This window comes from Chamaea fasciata, unplaced genomic scaffold (genome assembly GCF_029207755.1).
Source record: "Chamaea fasciata isolate MVZ Bird 193981 ecotype frontalis unplaced genomic scaffold, bChaFas1.0.hap1 SCAF_23, whole genome shotgun sequence".
In the NCBI taxonomy this organism is placed as follows: Eukaryota; Metazoa; Chordata; class Aves; order Passeriformes; family Sylviidae; genus Chamaea; species Chamaea fasciata.
Window position 1 is genome coordinate 3130280 of NW_027094108.1, and position 25389 is coordinate 3155668.

Sequence of the window (25389 nt, forward strand, 5' to 3'; positions counted from 1 at the left end):
CTCAGCAGACACTTTTAAGGGTTTCACTGCAGCAATAAACCCACCCCGATCACACTGGCCATGCCAATGAGAATTCCACATCCCTAAATATCCACCCTGGCATCCCCAGTGGGGCCCTGCCTGGCATCAAGTCAGGATGAGCAGCTGCTCACCACTTCCCACTGGGCATTGCTGCCCCAGCCCAGCCTCACTGAGCCACTGGCTTGTCTGGGGATGTGATTTTTTAAAAAACAAGCCCCAGCTGCTTTCCCCTGGGAGCAGAGCCTGGAATCTTGTGGAGGTTTGTGACCGAGCACAGGCAGTGAAGGATGGGTTCATTCCTGTGAAAACAGTGGGAATGATGGTCTCTCCTGACTGTCCCTATAAACCATGACAAATCTGGTCTTTTTTTCACGTGGGTGCCATCCCAGAGCGTGGATGTGAGTTTAGCCCAGCACAGAGGATGCTGCTGGCTCAGGTGGGCAGGGTGAGGTGGTGCTGTGTGTTCCTCCATGCTGTGTTCTCACTCGTGTCCTGGCATCCCTCTCTCCCCCAGGCTTATGCAATGATGCTGTCCCTGTCTGAGAACGCTCCCCTCCACACGTCCTCCCAGAACTCTCTGGGGGCTTGGCTGGACATGGCAGGAGCAGCTTCAGAGTCGGGGACCTTTAACCCCATCAACCACCTCTGAGAGGTCCACAAGGCACTGGCCGGAGCCCAGGTGGTGCTGCAGCCATCCCAGCAAAATCCCAGCCAGCAGAAGATGGATGAGAGGGCCTCAGGGAGTCGTCTGGACTTTGGGCTGAGAAGGAAACCTGTCGCATCCGACCTACACGTCCTGCATTTTTTTTATCTCTCCAGAGATTTCCTTTCTAATTTATCAGAATGAACCTCTCCCAAACTGGATAACCCTGAAGCAGCCCCAGGATTTCACAGCCCGTAGGAATAGCGTGAGCAAGACACGAATTGCAACAGTGCAATCAAAGATTGGCCCCTCCAACCTTCCAAACCAGTGTCACTGAGCCAGCACAGCCTGAGCAGGAATGACAGCTTGGAGCCACACGGCAGCATTCCCTTCCCATCCAGCTGAATGGTGAAGCACCGAGGGAAGAGAGCCAGGTGTGACCTGTCCCTGGTGCAGTTCTGACACAGCCACTGGAGTTATGCCAGAGAAAGGCAAATTCAACCCATATAACTGACCCCCACCCGAAAGCATTCGGAATTCTGCGCTCCCACAGAAACCCCGTCCTGTCCTTTGTTCCCAGCAAAACACTGGCACAGTGCAAAGCTCCTCCCTCCAAGGTGAGGCCACGTTGCCTGCAGTCATCATGAGCCACGTGCAGCTCCCAGCTGAGACATCTCCAGCCTGGCACAGTGCTGAGGTTGGGGTGACAGGCGTGTCACAGGGACACGGATGGTCGGCTGTGCCCTGAGCGAGGCTGGGAGAGCTCCCTGCCCCTCCTGGTACCTGCGAGCCCAGCGTGGGCTGGGAGTGCCTGGGACAGAGCCAGGCTGGTGGAGCTCCTGGAAATGCTTGGATTTCCCCAAGTACAGGGGTCACAAGGCAAAGCCTTCCCCGGCTGTGCATAAGGAAACGCGTGCTGGGCAAGTGTCACCTCACCCAGGGCAGCTGGGACACATCTGTGTCACCTCCCGGGGGTTTCAGGGTGACATCACTCCCGTGCTGATGGTATCTGTGGCACAGATCTCTGATTCACACCGTTGCTGTGGCCTGGTTTTCCTTCTGCTCCGCCCGCTGCTGCTTGGCCTGTGATTTAAGTAGAAAGATGAATATTTCCATGCTCCAGCAGCCTGAGGGGTGCAGAGCACAGAGATAAGAATCCAGTTGTCTCTCTGACTCTAAAATTTCTCACAGAGATTTTTATGAGTGATTTCCACTCACTTCAAAACCTCATCTTCTCTACCGATACACAGCAGCCTCCACAAATCCCGTGGGCTTTGGGCTGTTCTCCACTGCAATTCCCATCTGCTGTTGGAGCAGGGAATTTGGAGATGACATTCCTTTATGGAATGGTTAGGAAAGCCATGGAAAAGGGCAGACGGAGGGTTCTAAGCCAGTCCAGTGTGAGAAGTCTCGTTGCAGCAGGCCAAAACAACAGAACCAGCTCCCTGAGCAAAGCAGAGACGAAGCTGGTTGTGACAGCTTTGCAAGTCAGCTTTACACCCGAGAGCACAAGTGAGGCTGATTTGGGGAGCCTCAGGGTGCCCCCACAGGAAAGCATCCAGGGTACAGAGCGAACGAGAGGTAAATTAGCAGCACCAGTGTGTTTCCCAAGAAAATTTACCCTTTTTGGTTATCCACAACATCCTGTGAAAGTGCCCAAGGCTCTGAGAGCACCAGGCGGTGTGACCGAGCTGCTTCATGTATTTGCACAAAGCTCCTGGGTAGGCAGAGCCTGAGAGCCGACCCTGCTCGAGGAATCCCGGCTCTGCAGAGGAGAGGGACAGCCCTGTCCCCTCCTGTCCCACCCCATCCCATCCCATCCCATCCCCACTCCAGAGGCTGCAGCACAGCCCTGCCCAGGCACTTGGCCTTTAAATTATTCCCACAGGGGCCAACTGAAAATAATAAAAGAATTGTTGCTTTTCCTGATGGAATTTATTTTAATCTGTATATAACTTGTAATTTGGGGCTAATTCCTTTCTTATTTTATTTCTTCCTTGACAGTATTTTTTTTTTTTGCGTTAGATATCATTCTTGTGAAGAAATCATGTTAATATAAGTATGTAGTGAAGGACCAAAATCGTGTTGTTGAGGTTGGATGTTGGATAAGCAGGGAGCAGGAAGATTTTTGTCCATGTGCCAAATGACCCCAGTCAGTGCTGCCAGTGGTGCTGCCAATTCTCCAGACAATCATCCCTCAGCTCCCCTTTGCCCTGAAGCTCCTGGGGCATTGGAGGAAGGTTCCAGTGATTGGGAGCAGCACAGCAGGAGGAGGAGGAGGCCGATGGAGACGCTCTGCCTCGATGGCCCTGCTCCAGGAGAACATGGAAAGGGCCTTAAACATGGGGCTAGATCCACCCTGTCCCATTCCAGCTGCAGCTCCGTGACTCCTGGCAGCTGCTCGGAGCAAACCACGTGTCTGAGCATCTCTCTGGCAGGGCCTGAGGCGCTGCCTGCTGTGCTGGAACAGGATCTGTGGGCAGCAGTGAGTGTTTGTCTGCTCTGACCATGGTTTGTTCACCCTTGAAGAAACCTTAGGGCAGGTCAGCATCGCACTCCACAGCACGGGGAGGTGACAGAGCAGCCAAGGGAGTGGCAGTGAGCTGGACACCAAAATGTGGGCCAGTACTAAAGAATGCGAGTGTTATTGTGGGCATTTATTTGGGGTATTTGTGGTCTCCCCGTCCCTCTGTCAGCCCTGCTGCCAGTTGTGTCATTTCTCCTGAAGCAGTTGGTCAGCTGCTTGCTCCGACTGAGCTCACACTGTCACCGTCCCCCTCCCCAGGCTCATCCTGGCTCTCCATGGATATCCTGAGGGCCCCTGGCCAAGGATAGGGAGGTATTATCCAGCCAGGGATTGAGGACATTAAAAATATAGGGTTTAAAATCATTAAATGATTTTTTTTCTTTTCATATTTCCTAATTCGGTTTTCTCCCCATGTTCTCTAGCTTGTGTTGTAGGGTCTCCTGACTCCTTTAATTTAGCACTGATTACAAGTTTCAATTTTTCCCATTAAGATAAAGAAACAGGAAGCCTCTGAACTGAACCTCTGTTAATCTCTACCTTTCATTGGATTGCACTTGGAACGTGCTGCAGCTCACAGCAGGTGTGGAGGTTCCGTTTTGCTGCTTTAGCAGAGAATCTCGTCTTTTCAAGGCTGCTTCCCCAGAGGTTTGTGTCCAGGACATTCTGCTACCAGAGCACTGCTGGCTTCCCAGTGCTGGGGAAGCTCTGGAGCTTTGGTGAGACGTGGAGCTGTGGTGTCCAACCCCATGGACACGCTGGGATCCAGGGCAGGTGAGGGTGGCAGGGATGGGAAGTGGCTGCGGTGTGTCTGGTAGCCAGGGCACCGCTCCAGGTGTGGTTTTAAACCCAGAGCTTTGTGTAGAATCTATTTATTTAAAGTATTTTCACCCCACAACAGCACAGAGGAGAGAAGGAGAAGCTCTGGATATTTTTGGAGTGGTCAGGGAGGGCTGGGAGCTGCGCAGGGCTGAAGTGTTGGTGCTCCATGACGGGCCCTCGCTTTGGCCAGAGCTGAACCTTCCTGCCTGAGCTGGTCGGGGAGGAGGACGTGAGTCTCGTGTCTGTGCATTCCCCGCTTCCCACCAGCTCAGAGCTGGTGGTTGGTCCTGGTGTGATCACTGTGGCTGGTACGGGCAGCTGGGAGTTCTCCAGTGGGATGAGCTGAGGTTCTGCCGTGGGATGTGCTGAGGTGCCAGGTCCTGCAGGACATGTTGAGGCACCCAGATCTCTTGCTGGGCTGCTGGGTTCTTCCCTGGGATGTGCCCTTTGGTGCTCAGGCTGCTCTGGGCAGGCACCTTTCCAAGGTGGCCACCAGGCCCTGCCTCGCCGGGCGCCATGGGGACATCAACACACGGGAGCCCAAACCCAAATGGGGCTGAACAAACACCAGCCGGGCGTGCTCAGCTGATTCCGGGACAAACACCCTGTTGGGCTCCTGTCCTCCTTGGGACAGCACAGAGGAAGCTTCTGCCCTCTCCCCAGTCAGCACTTAGACACTCAGTGGCCGCTCCCGGGAGCAGCTCCTGGCTGTCGCGGCGCGGACAGAGCCTTTCGAAAGCACTTGCACAATGAGGTGAGCGTGTTTGACTCTAAAGCATCAAAGCACTGGATCGTGAGCCCCCCGTGCCCCCCGCCCAGGTCAATCTGCTGATTCCCACTCGGTTTTTTACGTGCTGTACTCTGTGTGTGTGTGTGTGTGTGGCGGGGGGCGGGGGGGCAGCGCTGGGGACCCTGCCCGCGGTGGCAGCGCTGTCCCCAAGGGTGGGAGTGGCATCACTCGGGTCAGTGCTGGCAACACAAAGGGCAAAACCCTCTGCTCCTCGCCGGTGGTCAGTAGTGTTCTCACAAAGCCATGAAACTTCTCCGTAGTGTTGAGTGAAACTGTGACTAAAACGTTCTTGAATGATTCCGAGGTTCTTTTTTTTTTTCTCTTTCTTCTGTCGTTAATTCTTATTACCACTTTGGAAGAAGAAATTAAAAAAAAAAAAAATTTTAAAAAAATTTAAAATTAAAAAAAAAAAAGAACGAAAAAGAAAAAAAAAAAAAAAGGCAGCTTTGATTTTCCAAATGTGCAATTCACATGTGAACAAAGTAATTCTGAAAGTAATTCTCAGTGTATTTTACATTCTCGTTGCTCTCTTCAAAGCAAGAGATGTTTTGCCCTGATGTCATTTCCAGCCTGCAGAAGATGTAATTTAAAACATATATATATTGTGCTTGCAAGAATCATAAATCTGTGCATCCTATGTCATTCCTTTTCCCATTGTTACAAAACAGATATGATTTAGGTTGGATTTTTTTTTTCCTTTAGACCTGTATAGTGTTTTTTTAAATCAATTGTAAATGTCTGGTTTTCATATAATGTTTAAAAAACATTGAGAAAGAGGATGGTGCTTGTTCCATATCATTCTTGATTGTATATTGCTTCTGTTATGTTTATAAGTAAACTGTGCATGACTTGTGTTTAGCAGTCATTATTGTGTCCGTTTGTGAAATTTTTATTAAAAAGAAAAAAATTCCGTAGATGCACTTATTGTATATGTGATTAGATTTTTGCGTCCGAGGCTCGAAGCCTCGAACTGCCAAGGAAGAAAGAAAAAGTGTTGGCAGTTATTAATTAATATGAAATCGCTTTGTTGGGAGCATAATGAAATAAAAGATATGAAGTGTAGAAAATAATTAAAAAAAAAGAAAAAAGGCAATTTTACAAATTTCATTTTGATGCTTGTGATAAAAGACAAATGTACTTGTGTAGAGAAATTCCTTTAAAATAATGAATAGAAAAAGCTGATTTTGAGGTTAATGCTGTAGAATAGGAATGTATACCAAATGTAATCTTTCCAATGCTACAATGAATTTATACATGAGATTGATATGCAATAAACCTGTGTGCTTTTATAAGCAGTGGTCCCGTGAGCTTCTTTCCATGGAATAACCATGGAGAACATTGGCTGTGTCACTGTCTGGCTTTGCTGCTCTGGGGTACTTGTGGGGTTTGATGTCATGTGTGTGTGGTTTGTAATATTCAAGAGAGCTTCAAAAAATTAAATTATGGCCACCCCACTTGCTGCTGAGGTCAGAATCATGGAACCACGGAATGATTAAGGTTGGGAAAGCTCCCCAAGACGGTCCAGTCCAGCCTGTGCCCAATCCCCCCCTTGTCACCCAGCCCAGAGCACTGAGTGCCACATCCAGCACTTCCTTGGACACCTCCAAGGATGGGGACTCGAAACCTCCCTGGGCAGCCCCTTCCAAGGCCTGGCTGCCTTTAACATTAAAAAATTCTTCCTCATATCCAACCTGAACCTTCCCTGGCACAGCTTGAGGCTGTTTCCTCTCATCCTGTCCCTTGTCCTCCAGCCAGGGAGCTGTGCAGAGCCAGAAGGTCCCCCCTGAGCCTCCCTTTCTCCAGGCTGAGCCCCCCCAGCTCCCTCAGCCCTTCCTCACAGGACTTGTCCAGCCCCTTCCCCAGCTCTGTGCCCTTCTCTGGAAATGTTTCAACCCCTCAGTGTCTCTCCTGCGAGGGGCCCAGAGCTGGACAGAGCACTCGAGGCCTCCCCAGTGCAAAGCAGATGCTTCACATCCCACTGAAGGGGTGGGATGCTTGCACAGGGAAGAGTGAGAATATTCCAGGGTGGGAGAAACTGTTGGGCATCGGTGAGATGATGGAAAATGTCAAGCATATTTCTTTTCACAACCAGAGCACAGAGTGAGTGAACTGCCCAGTGATAGCGGTCAGATGGTTCAGCTCCAGGGGACCCTGGGAGCAGAAATTACTTGAAAGCCGGGTCTTTGAGCTAAAAACCCCATTACACAACTGATGAATGGCCTCGCTTCAAAAAGTCATTCATGGTGATCAAATGATGGTGTCCCACATTCGGGATAATGGCCCTTCCCCGGAGATCGGGAGGGTTTCATTCGGAGCTGAACCCTTGAGTAGGAGCCCTCCTCTCGCTGGAGCCTTTCTCCTTATTAGCCCCGGAGGGAAAGGATAAAAAATCTATGGGATAAGAAAGCTGTGATAATGGGGCGATTGTCAGGCAGGCCCCGGAGTGGAGAGAACAGAGGCATTTAAAAGAATATTGCTGACAAGTGGACTTTGTCATGCACAAAGTGCTTGAGATTCACCACAAACAAGGGAGAAAAAGGCCCCATTTGGGGGATGGGGAGGAGCAGAACAGGGGGGCAAAAGAGAAGGTCAAGGAAAAGTCTGTTCCCAGTAAAGACACAGAGCACTGTTGAGCCTTACTGCGCAGCTGGGTTACGGGACAGCTATCAGCAGCCTGACCCTCAGATCCTCTTTCCCAGTAGCTGCAGCGTCCAAAAGCAGCCGAAAGTGACGTTTTGTGCATCCGGAGGGATCGCCCGAGGTTACCTCTGACCACTGAACACCCGACTAAAGCGAGCATCAGACACGCCTGTAGTAAGGGACAGTCCCCGGGCTGCTGAAACACCGAGGGTGTGTCGGCCAGACCCCGAGGACAGCCGGGGCACACTCGTTTGTCACTCGTTAACGTGACAGGAGAGCGACACTGAATTATCCCCCCGCCTTCAGTGACCCCGCAGAGGCGGCTTTAGGGGATGAGGAATGCCGAGATTCAGGGCCGGCAGCGACCCTCCGCGCAGACACCCGATTAACACTCATCAAGAAGCAGCAAAACACTGTTCCTAGAGACGCTTAATTAATTTTCATCCCTGACAGGCCGGGGTGACCCCGGGACGGGGCGCGGCACGGAGCGGAGCGCTGCTCGGAGCCGGGATGCGCGAGGGACACGGGCTGCGGCTCCGGCCTCCGAGCGGCACCTCCATCCCGGCCCGGCCTCGGGGGCCGGACCAGCACCTCCCCCGGTCCCGCCCCGCTCCCTCCCAGCCCTTCCCGGTCCCTCCCAGCCCTTCCCGGTCCCTCCCAGCCCTCCCCGCCCCGCCGCCGCCGCGCTGGCTCCGAGGGGCGCGGGTAGGTGCGGGCGCGGCGGGGCCGGGGCGGGGGCGCTGCGGAGGGACCGGGGACCCCGGGGAGGGACCGGCACCGGCATCGGGACCGGCACCGGAGCTCCCGGGCGGCCGTGCGGGCGGCGGCCCCGAGCGAGCGGCTGCGAGCGCCTTCCGGGGAGGGGACGGCGGGGACCGGCTGTCCCGTCCCTCCGGGCTCGTCCTCCCGCGGCTCTGTCCCCGCTGTCCCCGAGGGTCTCAGCGCCCCGCGATGCCGGGGGGTGGTTGGGTCCATGGCAGAGGGGTTTGGGTGTTTCCCAGGGCTGTATCCCACCCGGTTAGAGCCCTGCCCCCTGCACCGCAACCCTGGGCACGCAGGGGTGGAAGTACCCGAGGTCACGGTGCCTGTGCCCGGGGGATCGACGGCCTGCGTGGTCACCGAGCCTCTCTCCACCCCAGCACCGAGAGCTATGGATGCTGCGACCCCCGGACCCTCTGGATTCAGGCCTGTTTATTGCTGCCACGGCTTAGGATGAGCTTTATCCTCAGCCAGGATGGGGTTAAGAGCGGAATGTGGAGCTCTGCTCGTCCAAGGGACATTTGGCAGACCTCTGGACACAGAGCATGTGTCCCTCATCTGAGGACAGTGGAATGAGCAGCATCTCTGTCAAGTGAGCTGTTGTTGATGGGTCTGTGCTGTCCTTCTGCCAGTCATTCATGCAGGGAAAAGCACGGTCCAGCCTTGGTTTGTTTCCTGGTCTTTGAAAGGGAGCAGCTTGGACATGGCACTGGCACACAATGGGATCTCAGTTGAGGGGAACTAAACCATAGCTTCTCCTGGAGTTATGTAGTAGGCAGAGGACATAAAACGCTCTGTCTGTTCTGTAGGGGCAGAGTTCTGTAGGTGCCCGGTTCTGTGTGTGGCACAGGAGGGGATGAGTGACCTTAACCCTGGCTGGGGAGCCCCAGGGCCTGGGGCAGGTGTTTTTGTGGGCGGCATGGAGCCGCCCCTTGGCGCGCTTTGGGGCAGGTACGAGCTTGGAGGAGCACAGGGTTCACGGCCAGGCGCCGCCGGGGATTCCACAGCCCGGGGGAGGTGGCGTTCAGGAGGGTGCAGAGCGGCTGTGGTGTCTGGCAGCACCCCAAAGGGGAGTGAGGGAACACGGAGGTGTGGCAGTAGCAGGGCTTGAGGAGGCTGCAGGTCTGCCCAGCTCAGGTCTGAGCCTGCCCGGTGCCTGTGGCACGGCCTGGCTGCTCCCAGTGCCTGGCTGCTCCCAGTGCCTGGCTGCTCCCAGTGCCTGGCTGCTCCTGGCCACGTCCTGGAGCCCCCAGCCTGGCCCTGGCACACGGGTGTCCCCGTGAGGAGCGCGGGCGGTGACAGCATCCCGAGTGTGTCCATACAGGCCCTGCCTGCGGAGCACCTGGGAAGGCGGAGGCCGAGTCCTGCGCTGTCCCAAGGTTCCCGTGGCTCAGCTGTAAATTCCTGCTGCCTCACTGGGAGGTGTTCAGCCACCTGTCTGTCTGTCTGTCCTCAGCTCGCTGCTCGCCTGGGCCACCGCCATGTCTCGGAGCTCCTCTGGTAGCTCTGTGGATGACAAGACCTTGCTCCTGGAGTACCGATGCCACCCAGTGCGGCCGGAGCCCCCCAGCCCGAGCTGTGTCCCTGGGAAGAACAGCTCCACCACGGCTCCCAATGCCACCCCCCCTGTCACCGCTGTCCTCCCCCACCTCGGCCGAGCCCCGCCGCATCATCCTCAGCACGGACAGCCCGGCCGCGCTGAAGGTGGGAACGCAGCAGCTCATTCCCAAAAGCTTGGCCGTGTCCTCCAAGCCCAAGAACTGCCCCTCCCGCCACCAGAGCTTCGGGGCCAGCCGGGAGCCCCTGAGCCCCGACCCAAAGCGGGCGGCCGTCCCTGTCCTGGCCGTGGAGGTGGAGGATGAGGATGATGGCGGAGGGGCCCTCAAGCGCAACCTGAGGAACATGTCGTACCGCGCGGCCATGAAGGGCCCAGGAGCTGAGCTGGAGCCAGCCAAGGCCTCTCCCTCACTGAAACCCGTGTCTGAGGATGGCAGCACCCTGCCCAACCGCAGCCCCGGCAGGAGCAAGGTGGGTTCAGCACCCACTGTCAGCTGCGTCAGGCAGGGATGAGGTCCTGCTTTCCTGGAGGTGACAGAGGAGCTGTAGGGCCAACAGCTCTCTGGTCACTTCTGGATCTGGTCTGCTGAGCCTGGTGCCTTGGCAAGCTCCATGTCACCAGCAGATGCTGCAGGTCCCTGGAGAGCCCGGGAATAGCTGACATGGCTTTCGTGGGGAGTGGAGCTGGACACTTGGCAGGCGGCTGCGGGATGTTTGCAGGGTGGGGCTGGCCCTGAGAGCGGCTCCAGTCGTACACAAACATGGGTGAAGCACGACTGGGGAAAGGGAGACTCCAGAGCAGGCAAAGTCCAGGTGTAAGAGAGATTTGGCAGCAGCAGTGCAGGTACAGAATGGTTCTGAGCGTGACCCTGGTTACAGGAGGTGAAAGCTGAGTCACCTGGGTAAGGCAAACAGAGCTCAGACAAAAGCCAGGCTGAAGGAACAGGGTGGTGTGGGCTGACTGGCACAGGTAACTCCCCCTTTTCCTGAAAGAGTTTTCCCAGGGCCTCAGAAGTGTGGTAACCGCAGCAGGCTCTCCTCTTGCCCTTGCAGAGAACCCTGGGGCGGAAGCGGGTGCAGAAGCGTGGTGGCTCATTCAAGGACCGTGAGTGCTCCTGTCCCCTGTCCCCTGTCCTGCCCCCTCTGCCTCAGCCAAGCAAATCCCTGCAAGGCCCTTCCCCGCTGAGCTGCTCCCTGTCCATGGCCTGGGGTCATGGCTTTTGTCTCTGTTTCCCCGAAGCAACAGGAGCATTGCTGCCCTGCCACGCCACTCCTGGGGCTGATCACGCTCCAGTTGCTGCCATGCTGGCAGATGGATGGTTCCCAGGGAAAATGGGAGAGCTGTGGGAGGCTGTTGGGAGCAGGAGCCGCTGGGCAATCAGTGCAGTGCAAAGTCCAACCTCATCAGGGAATTTCTGACCCGGGCTTGCTGGCACTCGTGGCTCGTGGCCAGCAGGGCAGGGCAGCCGGGGTGGGAAGGGAAGCCGTGGGCTGGGAGAAGCTGCTGTGCTGACCTCGTGTCTTGTCCTCCGCAGAGCCCCGGCTGTATCAGGAGATCCGTGAGAGAGGTCTGAACTCTGTCAGCCATGAGTCAGACGAGGACTTGCTGGAGGAGCCCCTGCCAGAGGAGCCGTCCCCTCTGGGCGCTGCTATCGTGGTGCAGAGCTACCGCCCGGCCCAGGTCACCTGGAGCCAGCTCCCAGAGGTAGGGACAGCAGCCCAGAGGGTCCAGGACTTGTGAGGGGATAATTCCACATCGTTAGTCCTTGCACTGGCTTGTTCTGGGCTGTCCAGCCCTGGCTGGGACACGCAGGATCTGCCCAGGGCTGTTGGTGCAGGTGGTGCTGCTGTGGTTGGGCTTCACCCACAGCTGAGGGGAAGGTGGATGCTCCTTGCTGGGCTGTCCCTGCAGACTGTGGGAAGAGTAGTCTTCATCCAGGGAGTGGCAGCAGCCAGCTGCTGGGGGCTGGGGGGGCAGGTGGTGCTGCGGGGGGTGATGCAGGAGCGAGTGGTGATGGGCAGTGGTGATGGTGAGTGATGGTGTGTGAGGGGTTGTGATGGTGTGTCATGGTGTGTCATGGGCTGTGCTGGTGCGTGATGGTTTCTGGTGGGTTTTAATGGTTTGTGATGGGTTCTGATTGTGTGTGACAGGCTGTGATGATGTGTGATGGTTTCTGATGGTTTGTAATGGTTTGTGATGGGTTCTGGTGGTGTCTGGTGGTGTCTGGTGGTTTCTGATGGTTTGTTTTGGGTTCTGGTGGTGTGTGGTGGTGGGCTGTGCAGTGGGGTGGCTGACACAGCCCCAGACCGCACTAGAGGGCGTGCAAGGACCATCATTCCTGCTCATCCACAGGTTCTGGAATCCGGCATCCTGCAGACAATCTCCCCCGAGGAGCGCAAGCGGCAGGAGGTGAGAGAGGCCCGGGAGAGGCACCAAAGGCTGTGGGACACACGTGGCTCTGTCAGGGTCGGCTCCAGGTGGAGCTGGGCTCGGCTCAGCTCATGGTGCTGCTGCTTCCAGCTGCTCCAGGACTGGGCAGTGCTGGGAGGGCTCACCCGCACAAACTGGGGAAACAGGCAGCTCCATTGGATGCTGATGGGAAAGGAAAATATCTTCATGCTATGGCTTTTTAACAACTGGGTGTCCTAAAACACACTGGGATTATTGGTATTGGCCAGGCCATGCATGAAGTGACACAGCCAACCAGCATGGAGCCAAGTCATTTCCAGTGGCTTTGTGCCAAAGGAGTATTAATAAGATTTAACAATTAACTCCCAGCTTTGTGCAGTTGGTTTATGCTGTTGCATCTTCCCTGCTTTCCCCAGGCAATGTTTGAGATCATCACTTCTGAGTACTCCTACATGCACAGCCTGAGCATCCTGGTGGGCCACTTCATGAGGTCAGAGGAGCTGAAGGAGACCATGACTCAGACAGAGCACCACCACCTCTTCTCCAACATCGGGGACATCCTGACTGTCAGCACCAGGCAAGTGGGGCCTGGGACCAGGCAGGCCTGGGAGGGGACCCTGACCTTTTTATTTGCAGTGCTAAACCAACTATCCCTTGGATTATTGGGAGGTACTTGCTGGGAGGTGGGGAGGAAATGCCTTGGGGGCTGGTGCTGGACGAGCTGTGTCCGTGTGGGAAAGCAGCAGGAGGAGGATGCAGCAGCCCTGGGAATGGCTGTGGGGGCGTTGAGGGCTTGTGGCTTCCCAATGGGGCAGAAACTAAACCTCATGGAGGGCTGAGGTGGAGCAGGGATCCGCCACACATGGAGGAAGCGTGTGCCTCTGGGGAAGGTGTGGGTGTCTCAACTGCTGGAGCTGCCCTGCCAGAAGGGATCCAGGCCCCATCTCCCCTGGGAAAACTGGGGAAAAGCTGCAGTGGGAACATTCAGTTTGTCCAGCCCTAGTGAGTCATGTGGTGAGGTTGTTTAAATTCTCTCCTCAGCTTCTTTGAAGACTTGGAGAAGCGACACCAGGAACATCTCCTGATCCCTGACATCAGTGACATCGTGGAGGAGCACGCCTCGAAACACTTCAACCCCTACATCAGCTACTGCTCCAATGAGGTCTATCAGCAGAGGACACTGGATAAGCTGCTGTGAGTACAGGGCTTGGGCTGGCCAAGGTGCTCCGGGCTCCAGGGATTGCACAGGGGCACACAGGGACACGGATGGGCCTTGTTCATCTCCAGGCCAAGTCTGGCTCTGTTGTTGGTACATCTGTGGCTTTACCCACCTTTGGTGGGCTCACCATCTCTCTGTGGGTGCTTTTCCACCACCTGGTGTGGGATCAGTCCCGTTTCTGCCCAGCTGGGCACTCAGAGCCTGGCAGAGTGACCATGAGCACCCCAGGCAGTGCCATCACTGCTGTCCAGTTCCCATGCACGGAGAGCTGCTGGAAGATCCTGACAAGTGAAGAACGGAGTTAATGGAGCTTTCTTGTCCCATTCCAGAACCACAAACCCCTTATTTAAAGAGACCCTGAAACAAATTGAAAGGAAACCAGAGTGTGGAGGCCTGCCACTGATCTCATTTCTCATTCTGCCCATGCAGAGGGTAACACGGCTTCCTCTGCTCTTAGATGTAAGTAGTCACACGGTGGCCTTGCTTGGCACCTCTTAAGAGGTGACTCTGCTATTCCCTTTGTTTGCTGAGCTCGGGACAGCCTCTGCTTGGACCCCCAGCCCTCTGGAGCTGGGCCCTGGATGCTGAGCCTGGATGCTCCTGTATCCAGGAGAAGCATTTGGATAACTCTCAGGCACTTGGTGGGATTCTTGGGATGTCCTGTGCAGGGCCAGGAGTTGATCCTAATGGGTCCCTTCCAACTCAGCATATTCTGTGATTCTGTGATTTATATCCAGAGTAATCTGCTTCTCTGGGTGGTATCAGGTGTGGAGCTTAAAGCTCTGTGAATACCACTTCATGTCTTGGTGCCACCCATCTGAGCGACCGGAGCTTCTTCTGTGCTGTGTCTGGGTCCCAGGGTGGGGTGGCACAAGTGTCCTGCTTGATGGGTGGTCAGGCAGCCCAGGAATGGAAAGCAGGTCTTGCATTCTTCATGGACATCTGCTCTAAATGGCCAAGCTGCTGCATGTGGGATTTCCAGTAGCTGCTCCCAGTCTGTGGGGGGCTGCAGGGGTGAGGGCCAGGGGGTGGCCAGGCACGTATCAGACACGAAACCCCCAGATTCACATCTCCCAGCACTGTCAAACCTTCCTTTGACCATTGGGAACAGCTCAATCAGCCTGTGGCATCCTGAAATCCTGGGGAAGTGGCTGATGCTCCCTTCTCTGTGGTGCAATGTCACTAAAGCTTCTTATCTTGGAATTCCAGACCGTCCAGCAAAAAACAAACGCACGCACTGCAGCGTACGGAGCTGCCACCCGCGCTGTGAAGGCCATCAGCAAGGTGAGGCCCAGCTGCCAGCGCTCCAGCTCTCCTCCTGCCAGCTCAGCCCTCTGGAGCACTGATCCAATGCTGCCATTCCAGCCTCATTTCCCTCCCGGCATCTTCAGTTCACTTGAGGCTCCTCTGCTCCAAACAGCTGCCGGATGAAAACACTTCTTTTCTCGCCTTTGTCACCTGATCTTGGTTCGTTCCTTTTTCTTGTCCTCTTTTCTTCTTTCCTCTTTGGCCCACCTTTGTCTTTCCTGAGACAACTCTCACCGTGGTTTTGGGGATTTGGGCAAAGGGCAGTGAATGAAGCAGAGAGGGAAGTGTGGAATGCAGGAGCTGTGCACTGTCCGTGCTCCTGGATCTCATCTCCCAGTGTTTTCCCATCGTTTGGTCAGTCACACAGGCCAAGGGGACTGCAGCCACCACCGTGCCAGTAGTGACTCTTCCTTTCATCCCCCTGAAGAGCAGCTCTTGGCAGCACATTCCTGCTGCTCCCAGTCTGTCCTGCTCTCACGTCCAAGCAGAGTCCTCCCCTCTGTGGGATTGTCCATCCTCCCGCCTTGAGCTCTTCTCAGATGATTCATTCTTCCTCTTCCTGTTGCTCCTCACTTCTGGTGCAGGTTCACTTGAGTCCTTCTCCAGGCAGAGCCCATGTGCCATCTCTCTCCAGGAGGGCATCCCACTGCCTTTTCCCAAACCTGGCTTGAAGCCTGTGCCAGGATTTGCCTGTCTCTCCTGCTCAGGGCAGCAGGACAGTCCCTAATGCTGGGGGTGGTGTGGGAGATGGATGGGCTCAGTGTCCAACCCTTCTCCACTTCCCTTGGGATATTTTTCTCTTCCCAGCTGGTCAAGAGCTGCAATGAGGGAGCTCGGGCCATGGAGAGGACGGAGCAGATGTACACCTTGCAGAAACAACTGGAATTCGGGAAGAAGAAGGTGAGGTCTTGTGGAAGTGGTGGTGGGAAGTCTTCTGGGGCCTGTTGGGGCAGGTCAGACCTGTGCTGGGAATCCTTCTGGGGAGCCTGGACTGGGCTGTTGGATGCAGGCAGTTTCTGAAGGGTGTAAAGCCATGACAGTGTCACCCTCTGTTGGGGTCCAGGGGCTGCATCTCTGGGTGTGCTGGAGGTGGGTGCACAGCTGCTCCACCTGCCCCCCGGAAAAATCCCTTTTAAAAGACACTTAAAAAAAACCATGTGGTGTGTCCATCCCAGCTGACCCCAGGGCCACTGCAGGTTCACTTCTAGCCTTGAATTTGCCTGCTGCTGGTGAGGAGGGCAGAAACTGAGCCTTCTCCTGGCGCTGTTCCAGCCTTTCCCGCTGATCTCCGTGTCCCGGTGGCTGCTGAAGCGAGGGGAGCTGCTGCTCTCGGAGGAGGCCGGCATCTTCCGCCGCGGTGCCGGCCGCCTCTGCCACCTCTTCCTCTTCAACGACGTCCTCATCCTCACCAAGAAGAAGAGGTGAGGGCCCTGCCTTTCCCTGGAGAACAGCTAGGGGATTAAACTCAAATTTCCCAAGCAGCACAATCCATAGAAATTCGTGAGGTTTCTCTGTTTTCACCTTTTGGAGGTGTCCCTTGTCAGCCAGAAGTGAAGCGCCCGGTCCCACTGATGGGTTTGCCTCGGTGGGTGGGTGGCCAGCAAGTCCCCAGAGCCGTGTCCCACCCTGAGCATCAGCTCCAGGCTGCTCTGGCAATGCCTGCTGAGCCTCCTGTGCCGGGCTGGGAGCCGGAGGGTGGCCTGGACCCCGCAGCTGAGGCGCTGATCCCGTCTGTGCTGCAGCGAGGAGAGTTACACGGTCATGAACTATGCCACGCTGGACCAGGTCACCGTGGAGAAGGTGGAGAGCTCAGATCCACCCTCCCCTCCTCCTGGCAAGGCTGGTGGGCACCTGCTCCGAGTGGTGCTGGAGAAGGACAGCGAGGGCCGGCGGGAGGAGGTGCTGCTGTCGGCAGAGACGCTGTAAGTGCCACTCTGGGATTTTGCTCTGGCTCATGGGGTGAACTGGTGCCCTGGGAATCCTCTGAGGTTTCTGCAAGCCTCCCTTGACCTCCATGCTCCTCCTCCCAGAAATGGGGATGTGCACAGGCTCCTTCCAGGCTCTGTTCCTTCCTCTCTCTAATATTTCTCATATAATTCCCACATCAGCTTCCTCTGTCCAAGTGAAGCGAAGCAGCTGGGCCGTGTGTGCCACTTGGGAACTGTCCTTACGTTGAACAATCTGATCAAGCGCTGGTCCAATCTGACTCCCCTGGAAAGCATTCATCCTGCTGGGAGTGTCCCAGCTGCTGCTGGCCACAGGGATGCTGTCCTAATGCTTGCTTTGTGTTTCCCTCTGGCAGGAGTGACCGGGCCCGGTGGATGGCGGCGCTGATGCACAGAGAGAAGGAAAAGCCTGACACCACTCCCAAAGGAGGTACCGTGTGCCAGAGGGCAGCCCGGCTCTGCTGGGATTCCCTGCTACCCTGGAGCATTTGCAGGCCCAGGTTTCTGCCTGGTTCTCCTCCACACCTGCCAATGGAGAGGAAACCCCCACGCCTTGCTCCTTACGAGTTGCCTCCCATGAAGTTATCAGTCACAATTAACCTTAAAAAGGTTCCCTGGGAGGCACAGTGGAATTCCAGAAATGCCTTCAGCTGTTGAAGGAGGTTTGACAGGCTTACAGGGATAAAGGGCAGGGATAGGAGGGAATGGAGCACGCTGTGCTGTGGAGCACTGGGTGGGCAGCTGGGGGGTCCTGGCAGAGCAGGGTCTGTGCCTGCTCACTGTCCCTGCTGTCCCCTGTCCTGCAGACCTGAGCCAGGTGGAGATCACCCGTGCCTACCTGGCCAAGGAGGCAGATGAGCTGTCCCTGCAGCAGGCAGACGTTGTCCTGGTGCTGGGGGAAGAGGACGGTGAGTGCTGGCGAGCGTGGGGCTGGGGCTGGGGCAGGGGGAACCTTCAGTGATCCCCGGGAACTGGGATTTCAGCAATTGCAGAAGCTTTCAGGAAGCCCTGGCAGCTGGTGAGACCTGTGGCACTGGCTGGTGCTGTGTCCCAGCAGGTGACAGTGGGTCCTGGGGGGCTGAAGGACGTGGCACTGCCATGGGCAGCTGTTGTGTTCCTTTGGGATGACTCCTGTGTGCAGGCTGTGGCTGGCACCAGCAGCAGAAGCATCAGAAGTGAGAGAAAACACCCCCCAGAACAGGCAGTAAATCAGAAACCTTCTCAGCTGCCATCCCTGGATGCCTCTAGCCAGCACCTCCAGGGAGGGGAGCGGTGCATCCCCAGAATCCATGGCCCTTCGTGGCCCTGTCACCCTCTCTGTTCTTTCGTAGGCTGGTGCTGGGGGGAGCAGGGCTGGTTCCCCCAGGATCCATGGTCCTTCCCAGCCCTGACATTGGCTCTGTTTTCTCCCAGGCTGGTGCTGGGGGGAGCGGCTGCGGGATGGGCAGCGGGGCTGGTTCCCCCAGGCCTGTGCCCGGCCCATCACGAGCCGCGTGGCCGCCGAGGGCAACGTGCGGCGCATGGAGCGGCTGCGCATCGAGACCGACGTGTAGGGACAGCCCCGAGGGACCCCTCTGCCTCAGGGAGCTCCAGACCTCTGCACACTGAGCCCACGGAGAGGAGGCAGCAGCACAGCCTTTCTTCTTGAGCTGTGCTTGTCTCGGGTGGCAGATCTCGTCGGCCAGGACGGGTGCGAGTGGCAGCTGTGACACAGCAGCTCCCTCTGGGAGAGCTGGCACGGGGCACTCCTGGCAGGGCTGGCGCTGGTGACCTGGAACGGGCTCCGGGAGCAGCCGAGGGCTTGGCTCAGGTTGGAAAGGCTGGAGCTGTTCTTGGCTTTGAGGTGCCTGTGCCACCATCTCCGTCCCTGCTGGCAGCTGGACCAGCAGCTGCTGCACACCTGGTGTGGGGAGAGCACACCCCAGTCAGGGATCATTAGGAGTTTAAATCCAGGTGCTTGCCTTATTCCTCAACTCAGTTTGTGCTCCTGTTCATCTTTTTTCTGTCTCTCCCTCCCACAATAATTCTTGGGCCCTTTGGGCAGAGCTGTGCCCTGCACAGGTGAGGTGATCGATACCTTTCCGTCACTTGATGAAATACTTGATGCCAGAGTTGTTCCCATGGAGTCAGCTCTGGGGCCAGGAGGGGGATGTACTCCAGGCAGAGGGGGAAGCAGAGGCAGGATGAGGAGCAGTGCTGCAACTCCCACCTGCCTTTCCCTCCTCCTAACTGGGGAGGGAGCTCAGCCCCTTGCACCCTGTTCAGGGGACATGGCAGCTACAACTTTGGGGTGAGCCAGCCCCCTACACTGCCAACTTCACACTCACAGGGGCAGCACTGATGTGAGTTTCTGACTGATGTCTGTTCATTGATGTCTGTTCTGATTAAACTGTAAACTATAAATTAAGGTAACAATAAATTCTTGGACACCAATGAACCACGTGTTCTCTGTTAGTGGTGGGTGTCCCTGAGCATGACAGCTCTGAGGAACCAGGTTGTCCCAACTGTGAGCCCTAAAAAGAAACTTCATTCTGCTGGTGGCATTGCTGTAGCCTCTGCATGTTCTCACACAACATGTGCGTCTCGTGGAACACCCTCCAGAGTTCCTGCCAGCCTGCTGTCACCTGGAGCAGCTGTCAGGTGAATTTGACTGAGACAGACAAGATAAGTAGAAACTCAGCCAGGCTTTCTGTTTATTTCTTTTAACTGTGGAGAAAGTAACATTTTTTCATCAGTGCTAAAATAAAGAAGATCCAAAAAGGGAGGCAGTACAAGAAAAGAGGAAGCAAACGAACTGGATTAAAAAATATGAACAGGGAAAGAACAAAATATAAAGATACAGGTACAGGGCTGCTGCAGTGCCATGCTCAGACACGTGGTTTGCTCCGAGCAGCTGCCAGGAGTCACGGAGCTGCAGCTGGAATGGGACAGGGTGGATCTAGCCCCATGTTTAAGGCCCTTTCCATGTTCTCCTGGAGCAGGGCCATCGAGGCAGAGCGTCTCCATCGGCCTCCTCCTCCTCCTGCTGTGCTGCTCCCAATCACTGGAACCTTCCTCCAATGCCCCAGGAGCTTCAGGGCAAAGGGGAGCTGAGGGATGATTGTCTGGAGAATTGGCAGCACCACTGGCAGCACTGACTGGGGTCATTTGGCACATGGACAAAAATCTTCCTGTTCCCTGCTTATCCAACATCCAACCTCAACAACACGATTTTGGTCCTTCACTACATACTTATATTAACATGATTTCTTCACAAGAATGATATCTAACGCAAAAAAAAAAAAAAATACTGTCAAGGAAGAAATAAAATAAGAAAGGAATTAGCCCCAAATTACAAGTTATATACAGATTAAAATAAATTCCATCAGGAAAAGCAACAATTCTTTTATTATTTTCAGTTGGCCCCTGTGAGAATAATTTAAAGGCCAAGTGCCTGGGCAGGGCTGTGCTGCAGCCTCTGGAGTGGGGATGGGATGGGATGGGGTGGGGTGGGATGGGATGGGATGGGATGGGACGGGACGGGACGGGACGGGACAGGGCTGTTCCTCTTCTCCGCAGAGCTGGGTTCCTCTGGCAGTGGCTTCACCTGCCCAGGAGCTTTGTGCAAACAGACAAAGGGGGCCCTGGGCCCTGGCCAGGGTGGTGTGGTGACATTGCAGTAGTGACATCCTCCACTGCTGCAGGTGGCCAGCTCCTGGCTACAACTGGAATGGCCACATCACTCAGGATTCAGGGCTGGGCAAGGCCATTCCAGCTGGGATTTCCATCGACCAGATGTGCTTTGTCTCCATCCACGCAGTATCTCTGATTGCCACACTTGATTGAGGCTTCCTTCTTCTTGGAGTAAGTGACACGGGCAGCACCATGGACTGACAAACTCCTGGCATGAAGAACAGGCTCCAGGCCCCTGCCAAGCTTGTCCAGCACAGCCTGTTTTGTCAGCAAGGAGGCACCAGCTCTGCAGGTGAGTGCTGGAGCCCTACATGCTGGACCCTGGCAAATGGTCATTTACAGTAAAACACCATGGAAAATTCAAATTAAAAAAAAAATAATAATAATTCAAGTGAGGTGGTGCATCCACAGGAGGCCCAGGAGAGCCAGGCACTGTCAGCCATCAGTCTTGACAACACTGTGGTGCAGTTTCCCATAAATATTGATGCATAAATACCTGATTTGGACCACAATTTCAGCCCCCTCCCCAAGCCCAGCACCCAAAAGTTGAAGGCCAGCAATGTGTCACAAGCTGTCGAAGTCCACAGTCCCCTGACCAGAATTGATCCCTTCTGGTCATCTGGCCTCTGGCCAAAGGCATGCACTGGTGTGGGCACACGTGTCCTCACGGCCAGCCCGCGCTGGCACAGTGAACTGGTTATACTGGGCACTTCAGCCTCACTCAGACCACCCCAAAAGCAGCAGCTGGGGGGGTCAGGAGACAAGAACTGCTCCTGTGGCTCATTCAATGAGTTCATTTCAGGTCATTGGCTTCTTCAGGCGGCTGCTTGGTTAAACCAAGGGAGTTGCTCCTACTTCTGTGCTGGCCAGAGCCCCTCCAGGGGTGGTGGTGGCCTGGTGGGTGGCAGGGACTGCGTGGCTGGAAGGGAAGACAGGACAGGTCAGTCCTTGCTGTGGGCAGCCCTGCTGCAGGGCTGACCTTCCACATCCCCCGTGCGTGGGGGCACAGCCTCCTCCCCATTCCCCTCCTCACTGGGAGCTGGGACCACTGGTCCCAGTCCGTGGGTTTGGGTCAGACCCTCCTGCCCCCCACACAGGGTCACTCTGAGCCAACAGGTTCAGTGATATTTGGGCAGAAATGAGGAGTGTGGGGGTTTCCACTGTGGTTGGTGCACAGGATCATTGTTCCAGCGTGCTCATTAGAGAGTGGGATTTGTGCCTTGGCTTTTCCAGGGGCACATTTGTGGTCAGGCTGCTGAGCAGCTTTGTTTCTGAGACCTCATAAACCTCCCTGGTGGCTGCAGTGACAGCAAACAGACCAACCGAGGGGCTTCGGAAGAGGTGGGTGCTAACCTAAGTGACAGGATTGAGTTGATTTACTGTTCCCGAACACAACGCCCGGGACAGGACCCACATCCTGAGCACAGGTACAGCCTCCCCTCGGGTTCTGCCCCGGGGTTCTGCTCCCCGTGGCAGAGTCACACCCGCCCCCGTTCTTGCACCGGCACCGCCTCTCGCAGTCACGGCCGTACCACCCCGGGGAGCACTCTGAGGGGACAACAAACACCGGCCTCAGTGTCTAAAAACACAACAACAAGGTCCAGACATCCCTGGAAAACACACCAGGTGAATTGGCACGGATGTTTCACCCGGGAGGAGGCGGGGAGCTCTGCTGGGAGCACTCTGTGCCAGGCTGGCACCGCCGCTGGGGCTCTGATCCGTTCTGTCACACAGAGCGGCCCCAAAGCACCCAGAACTCAACCCACACACACATCCCTCATGGCACCGGGATTTCAGGATGGGCCAGCCCGCAGAGGGGATGCAGAGGGACCAGGGCCTGCACTTGCCCCTTTCCTGCCCTCACCTTCCCGGCAGGTGGGTCCCGTGTGTCCGTTCAGGCAGAGGCACTGCCCGTTCCGGGCGTTGCAGTAGGAGCTGCTGGGGTCACACTGGCAGGACAGGCGGCAGTCGGGGCCGAACCGCGTGGGCCGGCAGTCTGCGGAGGGCACAGAGCTGCTCAGGCTGTTGCCCGTGGCAGCAGCTGAGCAGGAATGCTCAGAGCTTTCCCGGGATGCTGCAGGCAGAGCCTGCTTGTGCTGGGTGCAGGATAGAGCAGAGAGTTTTTGCTGTGGCGACACAGGACATCAGAGCATCCCCCGGCCACCAGAGGGTCCCTTCAGCCTTTGATCCTCAGCCTTTTGACCATGTCAATCTGAAGACACGGGGTCTGGAGGCTGCGGGAGAATTTCCATTCAGATCTGACTACTAACAGGGGCCAGAGAGGTGAGTGCCGCTGCCCCTCTCGCTCTATGAGACCAGAAAAAAGCCCTTTCCAGCTTTCTGGGAGCAAAACCCCCATCACAGAGCCCCCTTCCTCCCCTGCCCAGCTGGGGCTCAGCTCACCTGCAGCACACGTCGGGCCGGTTTTGCCCGGTGGGCACAAGCAGCGCCCCGTGGCCGGGTCGCAGGGGACATCGCTGGGGCAGTCACAGAGATGCTGGCAGCCCTCGCCGTACGTTCCTTCCTTGCAGCCTGTGTGAGACACGGAATGCAGCCCCTGCCCTGCGTGCCCGCCCCTCGGCATCCCCCCGGATCGCGCTGTACCTGTGTGACAGCGCTCTCCCCGCAGCCCCGGGGGACACCGGCAGCGCCCGGTGGCGGGGTCACAGCCCGCGCCGTGCTCGCAGTCACAGCGCTCCCGGCAGCCCTCTCCGTGGAAACCCGGGGGACAACCTGGCACGGGAAAAGCTCCTTAGAGCACGGGTGAGTGGAACTGCGCAGCAGAGCCTCGGCCGGCCCAGCAGGGAAAAGCAGAGCGCCTTTCCGCCCGACGTGTGCCCAGGCGCTCCGAGCCGCGGTCGCAAAGCTCCGCGTTGAGTCCCAAAGCCCCGCGTTCAGCCCCAAAACCCCGCGTTCGGCCCCAAAACCCCGCGTTCGGCCCCAAAGCCCCGCGTTCGGCCCCAAAGCCCCGCGTTCGGCCCCAAAACCCCGCGTTCGGCCCCAAAGCCCCGCGTTCGGCCCCAAAGCCCCGCGTTCGGCCCCAAAACCCCGCGTTCGGCCCCAAAACCCCGCGTTCGGCCCCAAAGCCCCGCGTTCGGCCCCAAAACCCCGCGTTCGGCCCCAAAGCCCCGCGTTCGGCCCCAAAGCCCCGCGTTCGGGTCCACGGCATTTGCTCGGTACCCAACACCTCCGAGCGCCGGGGACGTGTGTCCCTTTGGGAGGGCACCGCTGTGACCGTGGGGTCACGCAGAGATCAGAAATCACCTCTCTGCCGCTGCTGTCTGGGAAGGGCTCAGTGTGAACCCTCGGAAAAAGGGACAGCCCCGCAGAGTGTGACACTGGTGTCACACCCGTGTCCTGCGGTTCTGCTCTCCGGACGAGCTTTAGAAACCCTCCCGTGCCCCAAGCCGAGGGTGTCCCCGCCGCCACCACTCACTGTGCTCGCACAGGGGCCCGTAGTGGCCCGCGGGACAGCGGCAGGTCCCGGTGGCCGGGTCGCAGGTGGCATTGTGCAGGCAGGAGCAGCGCAGCTGGCAGGAGGCACCGAACATTCCCGGAGGGCATTCTGCGGGCGAGAGGGAGCGGCAGAGCTGCTCAGCAGCTCCACACCCGCGCTTCAGAGGGCTGTGCTAAGGCAGGGCTGGCACGGGAGGGATAACAGGACCCAGTATGTGAGCTCCACAGTCACTGGGTCGGTGCGGGACAATCCATCCGGGCCAGGGTTACCTAATTCGCAGGATTTCCCGGTCCAGCCCGGTGCACACGAGCAGGAGCCATCGGCGGTGTCACAGAGCCCTCCGTTGAGGCAGGAGCAGGGCTGCTGGCAGCCCGGCCCGTACCGGTGCCGCTCACAACCTGCGGGGCCAGAGGCAGCGGCCGTGGGCACAAGGGGACCACGAGCAGAGATCTCAGGGCAAGGAGATCAGTGCCCAGGATCTTTCCTTTCCTGCCTGACAACCCTGATGCCCGAGCCCACACTTGCCTTGCTCACAGGTGGGGCCAGCTCTGCCTGGAGGGCACACACAGTCTCCGGTGACAGGGTGACAGGGAACACCGGCCCCGCAGGGGCACAGCCCTGCACAGTCCTGGCCGTAGCGGCCAGCAGGGCATCCTGGAGGAAAGAAAACCTCCGTCAGGCCAAAGCAGGGCCGGGGAGGTGGGAGGTGGGAGAGGGAAAGTTCTGCACAGCACTGGAGCAGAGCAATGGAGGCAGAAGGAGCCTCCAGCCCTGCCCTGCTGTGCCAGAGAATCGTGGAATGGTTTGGGTCGGAAGAAACCTTAAAGATCACCTGTTTCTAACCCCCTCGCCATGGGCAGGGACACCTCCCACTAAGCCAGGTTGCTCCAAGCCCTGCCCAGCCGTGGCTGTGCAGCAATACAGCAAAGGCACGGTGTGTCAGGAGAAATCACTTTATCATTAAATAAACAGAGCAGAAAAAAAGTGTTTTCGTGGCTAAGGCAGACAGCAAACACGGTCATCTGCAGGCTCCTTGCCTGGGACACAGCAGGAGGGGACACTGCTGCCAGGACAGGTGGACAAAGGACACGAGGAGCTTTTCTCAGGAGTCAATCCCTGCTCTGCTGCTCATCCCCCGCAGGGTCAGCAGGCTTTCTGCAGGCAGGGTGTGCATCTCCCACCCCTCACGTCCCCCTGAGGAGGCTCCCCCGCTTCCCCAGCCCCTCTGGCCGCAGCAGCACTCACCGATGCCGCAGTCGGCGCCGATGAAGCCGGCCGGGCAGTGGCACATCCCCGTGGCAGAGTCACACCCGCCCCCGTTCTTGCACCGGCACCGCCTCTCGCAGTCACGGCCGTACCACCCCGGGGAGCACTCTGAGGGGACAACAAACACCGGCCTCAGTGTCCAAAAACACAACAACAAGGTCCAGACATCCCGGGAAAACCCACCAGGTGAGTTGGCACGGATGTTTCACCTGGGAGGAGGTGGGGAGCTCTGCTGGGAGCACTCTGTGCCAGGCTGGCACCGCCGCTGGGGCTCTGATCCGTTCTGTCACACAGAGCGGCACCAAAGCACCCAGAACTCAACCCACACACACATCCCTCATGGCACCGGGATTTC

General features: G+C 57.0%; 3 protein-coding genes across 3 annotated transcripts in view; 2 read left to right on the forward strand and 1 right to left on the reverse strand.

The window, feature by feature from the left end:
* PRDM16 (PR/SET domain 16) overlaps nt 1-6078 on the forward strand; it is a 286534-nt gene extending 280456 nt beyond the window's left edge. The window contains exon 17 of the mRNA XM_066203262.1: nt 536-6078. Within this exon, the coding sequence (XP_066059359.1) occupies nt 536-670 (135 nt within the window). The 3' untranslated portion in view covers nt 671-6078. The remainder of the gene's footprint in view (nt 1-535) is intronic.
* A 2410-nt stretch (nt 6079-8488) lies between these two features.
* ARHGEF16 (Rho guanine nucleotide exchange factor 16) lies at nt 8489-19329 on the forward strand. Its single transcript, XM_066202903.1, is given in 16 exon segments — nt 8489-8791; nt 9656-9820; nt 9822-10227; nt 10810-10861; nt 11292-11461; nt 12110-12166; nt 12583-12743; nt 13208-13360; nt 13715-13844; nt 14595-14669; nt 15501-15593; nt 15966-16114; nt 16436-16615; nt 16996-17069; nt 17446-17547; nt 18053-19329. Coding segments are annotated over 16 exon segments (2154 nt in total). The 5' UTR covers nt 8489-8744; the 3' UTR covers nt 18193-19329.
* MEGF6 (multiple EGF like domains 6) overlaps nt 19309-25389 on the reverse strand; it is a 79417-nt gene continuing 73336 nt past the window's right edge. Inside the window, exons 29-36 of the mRNA XM_066202901.1 lie at nt 25014-25142; nt 24294-24422; nt 24038-24166; nt 23748-23876; nt 22916-23044; nt 22715-22843; nt 22176-22307; nt 19309-21230 (exon numbers count right to left, since the gene is read on the reverse strand). Coding sequence (XP_066058998.1) covers nt 21163-21230; nt 22176-22307; nt 22715-22843; nt 22916-23044; nt 23748-23876; nt 24038-24166; nt 24294-24422; nt 25014-25142 — 974 coding nt within the window. The 3' untranslated portion in view covers nt 19309-21162. The remainder of the gene's footprint in view (nt 21231-22175; nt 22308-22714; nt 22844-22915; nt 23045-23747; nt 23877-24037; nt 24167-24293; nt 24423-25013; nt 25143-25389) is intronic.